This window comes from Nematolebias whitei, chromosome 9, assembly GCF_014905685.2.
Source record: "Nematolebias whitei isolate Nwh7 chromosome 9, NemWhi1, whole genome shotgun sequence".
Classification (NCBI taxonomy): Eukaryota; Metazoa; Chordata; class Actinopteri; order Cyprinodontiformes; family Rivulidae; genus Nematolebias; species Nematolebias whitei.
The window spans coordinates 14859482-14871379 of NC_056506.1; the positions used below are offsets into that span (position 1 = coordinate 14859482).

An 11898-nucleotide genomic window follows, 5' to 3' on the forward strand; every position below is an offset into this window, starting at 1 on the left:
ATCCATCCATCCATCCATCCATCCATCCATCCATCCATCCATCATCTTTACCCACTTCTTCCTTTTTAAGGGTTGTGGGGTCATGGCGCCCTTGTCCCACAGTCACTGTGTGAGCGGCAGGAGACACCCTGGACATGTCTCCAGTCCATCACAGAGACACAAAGAGACAAACAAGACAAACAACCATCACTCTCTCACACACCTAGAGACAATTTAGAGTTACCAATCAGCCTAACATGCATGTTTTTTGTCTGTGGGAGGAAACTGGAGTACCTGGAGAAAACCCACTCATGCACAGAGAGAACATGTAAACTCCACCCAGAAAGGTCTCCGGCCAGGATTTGAACCGGGCAACCTGCTTACTGAGAGGCGGCAGCTTTACCAACTGCGCCACCATGCAAAATAAAAAACATTATTATTGTTGTTGGCATTGTAAAATATGGTTTACGGTTTTTATTTTTATCTTTGTTTTGTAGTGATAATTAGCTGTGTCATGACATTATAAACAAGTGAAACACTTTATGTTGAAAAACTAGTAATTCAGATTTTTAAAATAAGTAAATCAAAATCTCACGTGTCCAAAAAATATTCCAGATGTAAATTGTGGACATGCATATTATTGCTACTATGGCTTTTATTTAGTTATCTTTTTAAAATTTTATTTAAATAAAGGTCCAGCATTTCTTGAAGGTATGCATACGCCCCATGACCTTGAATATCTGAGTTTTAGACTGAGATTATCTTTGTCTGTCATCTGATGATAAGTAAAGGATGGAGCTGGAGCCGTTTGGCTAAAATCTTGTAAATTACATATTAATAATTTCATGCAATATTCTGATATCTTGCAGCATGTGTTGTTAATGACTAAAACACTTTAGCTTAATCTCGCTCCACCTGAATGAGTTATAGCCACTTCCCTGTGTTTGCTAATGTTGATTTACTTTGGCAGTCGCCTTGAAATGAACTGACTCAAATGTGAATCAGTTTTAGAAATACATTCAATTATTATTTTATGGATGTTTAATAAAAATCTGTCCTGTAGTTCATGGGCTATTTTGTCAACAGACAGACCTGACACCAGCTTTACCTCTGAGTTTACTTTACCTCCTCTTGCACAGGAGGGACCAGCTTTGGGCAACAACAAGACAGACTGGTTCGGACACCCAGTGGTTGCAATTTCATCAGTTAAGGAATCGCTGTACAGCTTCCATTAAAGCTGCAAAACGAAACTACTATCTACCTCAGACCACCAAAAATCTAAACGATCCTAAGAGCTTCTGGAAAACTATTAAATCTCTTGATGGCAGCACTCAGTCATCTGATCTGCCACCACAATTATTTGTCAGCTCTGTTCCTGTGTCAAACAAGTATGAGATGCTAAACTGTTTCAAACATCTTGTAGCCTCCAGTTCCTTGTTTGGTACAGTTTCTAAAGGTAAATCACCTTCTCCACCAATAAGTCAAACCTCAGTAAACCATACATTCTCTTTTTCACCGTTCTCTGTCAGTGAGGTTACCAAACTGTTAAAAGAGCTGGATACTAGAGAATCTGCAGGCCCTGATGACCTCCCTCCTTACTTCTTAATTCTAGCTGCACAAATTATAGCAGAACCGGTGTCATACATTTTCAGTCTGTCTGTACAACATAATACTGTCCCAGATGCTTGGAAAACAGTGTTTGTTCTACCATTATTGAAGGGAGGAGACCCCACTATTTTGAACAATTATCGACCTATCTCCAAACTCTGTATTTTAGCTAAGGTTTTAGAAAAACTAATAAATACTCAAATCGAGAAGTATTTGGACTATTTTAATATTTTATCTTCCATGCAATCTGGCTTCAGGAAACAACACAATGACTGCTTCGCTAAAGGTTTTTAATGATGTTGTTGAAGCTTTGGACGCTAAGGATTACTGTGCTGCACTTTACTTAGACCTGCCCAAAGCCTTTGATACTGTAGATCATGACATCTTACACAAGCTCTCAGATATTGACTTCTCAGATCACACTGTTGGCTGGTTCTCAAACTATTTCTCAGGTTGGAGGCAAAGTGTTAAACAAAATGGTACTTCATCTACATTTGTAGCTACCTAACGGTCGCTAATGGTGCGCCACAAGACTCAGTTTTAGGTCCCACTCTTTTTACAATTTATATAACGTAATTAATGTAGGTAAAACATTCCTGCCGCATCCTTGAATCTTTGTGCCGACGACACCGTTGTTTATTATCAAGCTGTCACAGTTGCCAAGGTTTTCCAGTTTCTACAGTCTGCATTTGACATCGTTCAGTCAGACTTATTCCATCTCAAAATGGTGCTAAATGCTGACTAAACCAATAAGATGTTAATCAAGGTTCACGCTCAATAATCCAGGTACAAAAATCTATGGGGGATGATAAAGGAATGTTGTTTTCAAACAGGAAGTTGATACCAGTTCTTCTTCCTATCTCATCCATGCATGATGTTCCTATTGAGTTTGTGGATTCTTACAAATACTTGGGAATTTTAGTCAATGCACACTTCTTTTTTAAACCACATATCAAAAACTTGATAAAGGACCTGAAATTAAAACTGAGTTTCTTTTTCAGAAATAGATCTTGCTTAACTCTGAATGTCATGAAACGCCTTGTAACCACTACCTTCCTACCGGCCATTTACTATGGTGACATTATTCACATGAATGCTCCTGCCAGCTGCTTGCAGATGTTGGATGCTGTCTACCATGGTGCGCTAAGATTCAGAACTGGTTGTAACTATCATACCCATCACTGCACCCTGTACTCACTGGTCAGTTGGTCATCATCTACACGTAGGCTCTCACACTGGTTCTTCTTCATCTATAAATCACTCCTTGGTCTGCTACCTTCTTATATCTCCGCCCACATGTCACGCCGTCCAGTGCAGTTACACCATGCTCTCTCAGGCCATCATTACCTGCAGCGTTCCCTCAGTGCGGACTGAATTGTCAAAAAGGCCTTTTCCTACGCTTCTCCTGTTTCCTGGAACACCTTGCAACAAGACATGAAGTTGTCCACCTTAATTTCTTTAGGGGAATTTAAACATTTGATAATGTCAATAGAAACATCAAAGCAAATATGTTCTTGTTTTTAGTATTTTACCCTGTTTTATTTATTTATTTTTTTCATTTAGCCTTTATTTATGCAGGTAGTCTCAATGAGTCATAAGAACTCATTTTCAAGAGAGACCTGTTTAGGGAGCAGATGGTGGGGGTTAAGGGCCTTCCTCAGGGGCCCAGAGTGGGGTGAATGAGGGTGAAGGCAGGTGTGGGTGTTTCACCTTTTCCACCCACATTTTGATGTTGACAGTACCGGGAGTTGAATCTGCAACTTTCCAATCACAGGCCCATCTTCTAACCTCTGCGCCACTTTGATTTATTGTTTTATAACACTACTTTTATTATATATGCGTTTTACTGTAGTTTATTGTTGTCTGTCTAAAACAGGTCCCTCTTGTAAATGAGTCTTCGTGACTCCGTCGCACTAACTTGTAGACATAAAGGTTGACTGAATGAAAAAAGAAACAGCTACTGCCACACACAGTTTGTCCCAATATCTGTAAAACTGACTGAGTTATAACTGGAGATGTATGAACTATTTTACAAACACAGTCGATTCAGGTTATAGTTTGTAGAGTAAAAATAACAGGTGGCAGCCAATACTACTACTACTACTACCATTACCAGTACTACTACCACTACTACTACTGATAATAATAATAATAAATAAAGCTTCAACTATCACAGTAATTGTCTCTGCTTTTATGGGCCTCTGTTTCCAGGTTTGGTTTAAAAACCGCAGAGCAAAGTTTCGTAAGAAGCAGCGCAGCCTCCAGAAGGAGCAGCTCCAAAAGCAGAAGGAGGCGTCAGGAGAAGGAGGAAGTGAGAAGGAGGGCGCTGTCCTTCCTGACACTCAGCTCCCTCCCTCATCATCCTCGTCCTCCTCCGTGGAGACAGAGGCGCTCGTGGTCCGTCCCCTACCTGTGGACATGGAGCTGAACGTTACCTCAGCAGAGCACTCAGGCAGCGACTCGGCAACAGAGGACAACATCACTGATAAAGAGGACGAGAGCAAATCTACCAGAGAGCAGATGAAATGTGAGCGGGTGCTGCTGACACCTGGAGACACATCCTCACCCTGCAAAAGACTGAGCCCAAAACCAGGTCAGAACAGAACAATGCTCCTTTTTCCACTAAAATCTCATGCAGTATCATGAGACGTGACACTCTCAACTACTACCACATGACCCATTCGCTCAATATCTGTAAGACTCATAGAATCATAATGCGTTGTCTGTTTGCCAAGGTTTATTAGCTGTGGAAACCATTTTGGATTGGATTTACCCCAAAAGTTAATCAGTCATATTCAATTATTATTTATTGGAACCTTCATTCAAATTAATGTAGTGATGCATGAGATATTTTACTAACAGACAGACCAGCAAGCACAGACACAAGCAAAACCATTATTACCATCCTCTTTCAGCGGCAGGTGATAATCGATCCATCACCCTGTAATTATTACCATACTGAGAAGAATTCCTTCCTATTTGCAGATTCTCCCTTGGCTTCTCCGTCCGGGACGCCCTCCTCCTCCAGCAGCAGTCTGGCCAACCCCAGCCCCCTGTCTCAGAGCCACTCTTACTCCTCCTCCCCTCTCAGCCTGTTTCGGCTGCAAGAACAGTTCCGCCAGCACATGGCGGCCACCAACAACTTGGTGCCCTATCCAGCGTTTGACCTCGCAGCCCCATCTTCCCTTCCCTACCTGGGGATGAATGTGAGCATGCCCCCTGCTCCACTGGGATCTCTGCCCTGCCAGTCCTACTATCAGTCGCTGTCCCATCATGCCCAGCAGGTGTGGAACAGTCCACTGCTGCAGGCGTCTGCTGCCAGCGGACTCACCAGTCACAACAGCAAGACCACCAGCATCGAGAACCTGCGTCTGAGGGCCAAGCAGCACGCCGCCTCTCTGGGATTGGACACACTGTCTAACTGAGGTTCAGATGAAGGGTGGGGGCTTGTGTCAATTCAGCCGGAGTCACAACCCACATTCTGTACCGAGCCAGATCTTCAGCACACTGGCTGCTTTACTGGGTCCACCTGTTCAAATGCCAACATGGCAGCAACTCAGTGCATTAGGCTGTCTCTAGACTGTTACCATTATTAAATATGAATGAAGCACCTCTGCTTCCTCCTGTGGTTCAAAACTGAAAACAAAATGTCCGTTTTTTTTTAGGAAGCTGCCATGTTGGACACTTGGAGTCAAAGACTGTAAATTAGGGATGTAACCTTGATACTTAAGTCACTCCTACAAGCCTCCCAGTTCACCAACAGACTGTCCCTCTGTCAGTCACAGTGACACTTTTCTTTAGGCTTCAAGTGACTAATTAAAACTAAACGTGGGGAAAATGCACACACATACAGCAGCGTGGAACTATAAAAATCAACACATAAATGACCTGAACTACTTCAGTCAGAAACATGTCCCATAAGTTTGTATGGAGGGGCGGGACTTATAAATTGTACTGCAGCTATCCACCAGTAGGAGCTCTTTTTCTGTGGCTTCAATGTCTGGTTACCAGCCTTGTCTCTAGTTATACATACTACATCTTAATGATCTAAACTGGTGAATTCTTGCTGAGGCTCAAACCGAGCATAAGAACGGGGGAGACGGGTGATTTACGTGGTGGCGTGGTTGTTGATCTGAGTGTTTCAGAAAGTGCTGAGCTAGTAGGATCTTCATGCACAACCATCTCCAGGGTTCACAGAGCTCATCAGACCAAACAGTTTGTCCAGTCTCTTACTGACTCATTTTGGTGTGCTCCAGCAACGTATAATCTTAACTTCCTGTTCTTAGCTGAACAGAAGGTCAGTCGTAGACACTCGGTGTGGTCGATGCTGCTGTAGCTCATCTGCTTCAGCACTGGTTGTGCTGTGTGTTCAGAGATGGTTTTCTGGTTATATGAGCTACTGTTTTCTAAAATCTCCAAACTTTTTGCGCTTTGATATCGACTAGACAGTTTTATCAACGTAACTGCTGCTCACTCTATTTTCTTTTTAGGACCTTTCTCTGTAAACTCCAGAGATGATGGTTTGTGAACATCCCAGCACATCAGCAGTTTCTGAAATAGTCAGACAGCTTGTCTTGCACCAACAACCACCTAAATCTCCTTTCTTCTCTACTCTGACGCTCCTTTGGAACTTCAGCGAATTGTTTTTGCCACATCTAAATCTCTAAATGAACTGAGTTGCTGTCATTTGATTGGCTGATTAGTGCTTTGAGTTAACAAGCTGCTGAACAGGTATGGCTAATAAAGTGTCTAGTGGGTGCACATGGAGCTCTTCTCGTGCACCTGGAACCAAGACGTGCAGACAACAGATTCTGGGTCTACAGATCTGAACTCAAGCCGTCTTTAAGACACAGCACATTTCAAAAAGCTGCTCAGATCTTCTTCACTCCGGTGCAGTTTGCAGTTGACATTTAAAGCTTCCCATAAACTAAAATAAAATAAAACCAAATGTCAAGGCTCAACACATTTTACATTCAGTTATGATGCAACCCATAACCAGTGGATCCAGTGAACACTTACTACTTAAAAAACATCTGAAAATGATGTGAGCTGATAATGAAGGCACTCGGTTTAAATGCCAGTGCAAATATTGTTTACAAGAATACTGTGAATGAATGAGGCACTTTGTGGGGGGGAGTCACTTGTGCATTAAGGGGACTTTTCAATTAAGCAACACAGTGATGTACATAGCATGTAATGGCACATTAATAAAAACACGAAGCTAAACCGCGTTGTTTTCAACAACATAATTAACAGCGAGTAATTTGCCAGTTAAAGGAGCAGTGATGCGCTGCTTACAGAGGCTGCGCTTGATAATGAGAAAATGATTTCTGTGACTAAATTTTAAGAGGTTTTAATTACATTTGGCCCAAGGCTGAGGGAGCTGGGTTCAAATGCAATTACGTACATGCATACCATTTTAAGCAGCTTGTACTCTTAATCCAAACAGCTGATTCAGCTGGCCAACATGATGAACCTCAATATGTACTTTGTCAATTTTTACACAGAGCTTTCAGCCATATTCCCATCTCCATATTGTGTTGAAAAACCATGATTATATCTCACTGACAAAGCAACTTAAAGGGATAGTCTGGTGATTTTTGAAGTTATGTTCTGTCAATAAGTTAACTACAGTCAGCACCTTATGAGCCATGACATCAGTCAAGGAGTATGAAGAAAGAAGCAAAGGACTCCATCCAGACTAGGCTAATGGAGAGCCAAACAAGAGCTCATTTTTGTAGTGTTTTTCAGGCTGAACAACTCAAAAATGACGTACCAGCGAGAAAGAATTAACCAATACAAAATCTCTGCACTTTTGTATGACCCTGTTTGCATAGTTTGTTGTTTTCTCAACTATTCAATGGCCATTTTACTGCACAGACATCTGTGTGCTGAGCATAAATCATGTACATGCTGACGGTCCTGAGAGGATGCTGAATGTGTCAGCCCGTCAGATCCGTGCCAAAGTTTACTCAACTTCTGGCAGACTGATACATTCAAAGGTCGTGGTATCCTCAGCACCATTCATCCTTCCATTCGTGCATTTTCTTCACCAGCATTTTCCTTTTTGAGTCAGAGGGAGCTGGTGCACGTCTCCAGCAGTACAAGCACAAGTCATTGCGGCTGGTCTGGGCCTGATAACAATATCCGTATCGGTATCGGGACACCACTAGATTGAAGAACGCAAACACTGCAAATTTAACAAAGTACTTTATCAACCCTTACTATATTCTTGATGAATTTATTACTGCGCGTTCGTTCTTTATGTAACAGTTAAATATGCAATTAGGGCACATTTGGGGCAACAATGGCTGAGTGGTTAGACCAGTTGTCCTCCAATGGGAGAGTTGTGCGTTCAATTTCACCAGCAGTCACATGTTGAAGTGTCCTTGGGCAAGACACTGAACCCCTCACTGCCTCCGATGTGTGTCCCATCGGTGTAATGTGATCTAAAGCTCTGAATAGTCTCTACAGATTCAGATTAGCTTTGTAGAGATGTAGTAGAGTGCTGCATGGAGGTAAATGAGGGCACAGGTTGTGTTGTAAAGCGCTTGGAAAGATGCTATAAGTACAGTCCATTTACCATTAAAAATCTGTCAACGTTAATTTGATTTGTGTCAATCTTCTCAAGACCGCCCGCTTCGAGGTTACATGATGACACACAACTTTGTGCACTACTGATCTATGCTCCGCATACAGATATTTGTATATTTACATGTCGTTGCTTGGCTAAGAAAACATTTACAAACTAAACAAACTGTGTCACGTAAAACTGTAGAGGTTTAATATTAGCTTTTGTAGCACTTTGTAGCATAGTATGTTGTTTTGGGGGGAAATAGGCTTTTCTTTGGCTAGCTGTTAGCCTAACTCGAACAAAGACTTTTGCCCTTTTTCCCGTACTTCGTGTTCTCTGACTCATGTCACGGCTGATGACGGTGGTGTCTCACTGCGCTGCGAACACTTGGCAAACTGATTTGGCGTGGCGTGCTCTGAATGTTTCCTGATGTTCCCTGAGGTGTTCAGTTTCTTTGCGTTGCGCAGTCTGTCGCGTGAGTTTGGAACAAGTTCAACTGGGGAACAGCTTCAATGACAAACCTGTGTCAGTTTTGTCGTGGTCATCTCCAGCTCAACTCAAGAGCACTAGATCTGCATTTTGAACACACTTTGCACGGGAGCTGTCCCCTGACAGAAAACATGTCCAGGTCTCAACACTACACTAATCATAAACAATTATTATTTTTAAAATGGTTCAAATCTGCTTATCTTCAATGCCAAAGTTTACTCTATTTGATTGAATCCTAACTGTGGGTCAGCCGCAGAGATGTGTACAATGTGGGCAGAAGTGTACGACAAAATAATGTGCACAGACAAGACAAAGGCCACAATTGTCAAAAATCGGCCATAACAAATGCAGACAGGGTTGGCTTGTTGCAAAGAGTTCAGTGAGACTTCAATTTATGATCGGCCTTTTAAAAAAAATAAAAAATTCCTGCTGATTTAAATAATCAATTAGTACCGGCAGCAGGGGAGTGGTGGCACAGAGGTTAAATCTGCATTGGAAGATCGCCGGTTCAAGCCCTGGTACCGACAACATCAAAAGTGTGGGTGAGGTAGGTGAAGCACCCACACCTGCCCCCACCCTCATTCGTCCCACTCTGGACCCTTGAGCAAGGCCCTTAACCCCCACCATCTGCTCCTCCGGGTGTCCTAGACAGCAGCTCTCTGCTCCACACAGAGGCTGTGGTAGCTCAGTGTCTGTGGTCGCGTCAGGAAGAACATCCGGCGTAAAAATAACTGCCACGTCTTCGTGCGACTTAGTTCGCTGTGGTGACCCCTGACACAGGGAGCAGCTGAAAGAAGAAAACAAAAAAATAGTACCAGCAGAAATAAGATAGTAACTATTTATAACAATCTGACAGAACTTAACTAAAAAAACAGACTATCTCTTTAAATTAGCATTTAATGAGAGGAATTCACGCTCATGCATTTCCATTATTGTGGTCAAGAAGACTTTTGTCTTCAATAAAAAAAGCACATTATTTTTAAAAACATAATATACAAAATAGTCTATATATTAATGTTAACTGGTAAGGTAATTGTAAAGTTCATTTATGTTGTGGAATCGATGCTGAAACTTCTTTAAAGATTGTATTTAATGATTGCACCAACAGCCACTCGGCCTCCTGATTGAAGTCATTTTTTTAAAACAAAAGACGCACCTTTGCTTCTGAAACTACGTGAAGCACGTGAACACGTTGGATGTTCTGAAACAGCTTCAGTGTTTTTGTAATTCACCTGAACTGAAAAGTCCAAAAACGTGAGGTTCCCAACAGGCCCGAGTTCTCTTGTGTACTTCTTGTCTTGACTTAATTTGAGTTCTGTTGTTGTTCCTAATGCTGTCCCTCTCACTGTTTCTGTCAATTGGCTTCAGTGATAAATAGGTTTATTTCAGGGGGTGGGGGGCAGGAGTGATCGGACCATCTGCTGTGTTATTTCCTTTGCTTGTCCCACTGATGTAGACTTGAACTAGTGTTGTTGTAAAATACCTGTGAATAAAAGCATTGCTTGAAGAACTTTAGAAGGAGGGTTTCTTTTTTAACACACCATATAAACAGACAGGCAGTCCAAGTTCAAGGTTCTTTATTGTCACTCGCATCACGTGATGCATGAGATGGAACGAAACTGTACACAGGGTCCCAGTTACACCCAACAAAAGCAAAATATAAATTGTAAAAGAAACAGTACTAAGGATCTAAAATACAATATAAACTAAGAAATACACTAAACACTTAATAGTGCAAAACAATACGCCGACAGACAGACAGACAGACAGACAGACAGACAGACAGACAGACAGACAGACAGACAGACAGACAGACAGATAGACAGATAGATAGATAGATAGATAGATAGATAGATAGATAGATAGATAGATAGATAGATAGATAGATAGATAGATAGATAGATAGATAGATAGATAGATAGATAGATAGATAGATAGATAGATAGATAGATAGATAGATAGATAGATATTTTATTAATCGCGGGGGGGATTAGAGGTATCACATTTGCTATCTATACAAAAAATACATATGGAATAATAAAAAAGAGCAGGATACACAACTTGAAAAAGACAAATATGCACAAGGTAAAAGGGAGTACTAGACTACATTCATGATTAATCTGTGTATACATTCATATACATCTAAGCATATATATATATATATATATATATATATATATATATATATATTTATATACATCCATATATATATATATTTATATACATCCATATGTATCAGGGGTGCTGCAGATTTACACAGCTCTATTTTTACTGTGCATGGAGGAGTTGAACAGTCTGATGTCTTGAGGGACAAAGGACTTCCTGAATCTGTCCATGGAGCAGGACTGGGACAGTCCTGCTCCTGCACTGAAGGAGCTCCTCTGCTTCATGATGGCACCGTGCAGAGGATGGTCAGCATTGTCCATGATGGATAGCAACTTAATGAGGACCTTTTCTTCTGCCACCAATGTAAGGGACTCCAGCTCTGTTCCCAGCATAGAACCAGCTTTCCTCACAAGCATGAAGAGTCATCCAGTATCTCTCCTCTTAATGCTGCCTCCCCAACACACAGCAGCACAGAAGAGGACACTGGTTACCACAGACTGGTAGAACATCAGCAGTAGTTTCCTGCAGATAGTGAAGGACCCAAGCCTCCTCAGGAAGTAGAGCCTGCTTTGACCCTTTCTGTAGAGAGAGTCCGTGTTCACTGACCAGTCCAGCCTGTCGTCCAGTTGTATGCCCAGGTATTTGCAGGTCCTGACCACCTCCACATCGACCCCCTCCATCGAGACTGGCTTCAGGGTAGGTCCAGACCTTCTGAAGTCCACTATCACTTCCTTTGTTTTACTGATGTTCTGCTGTAGATGTTTGGATTTGCACCACACTACAAAGTCCTCAACCAGGGTCGTGCACTCCCTCTCCTGTCCATCCTGCCCATACCCAATGCTTGCAGTGTCATAAAGTGAATTTATTTACTTCAGTTTATTCATAAAGTACCAGTTCAAACCAGAAGTCATCTCAGGGCATTGTGCAAAATGGACACATAGATCAAATACAAGTGAACCAATTCAGTCCAGTTACAATTAAAAGGTCTACCATTCTTTAAGAAATACATATTACCTGCTGTATTTCATGCCAGAGTTTAGACATAAGATCATCTGATGATTAGAAATGATGAATAAAGTAACTTGATGCACTCTCCCTGAATATCACAAGATGTCCCCTCAGAATCTATGCATGTTGTGAAT

At 41.7% G+C, this 11898-nt stretch overlaps 1 protein-coding gene across 1 annotated transcript in view; it reads left to right on the forward strand.

Moving 5' to 3' along the window:
- Nucleotides 1-5012, forward strand: part of dmbx1a (diencephalon/mesencephalon homeobox 1a) — a 10431-nt gene extending 5419 nt beyond the window's left edge. The window contains exons 4-5 of the mRNA XM_037681498.1: nucleotides 3799-4180; nucleotides 4573-5012. Of these exons, the coding sequence (XP_037537426.1) occupies nucleotides 3799-4180; nucleotides 4573-5012 (822 nt within the window). The remainder of the gene's footprint in view (nucleotides 1-3798; nucleotides 4181-4572) is intronic.
- Nucleotides 5013-11898: the final 6886 nt, after the last annotated feature.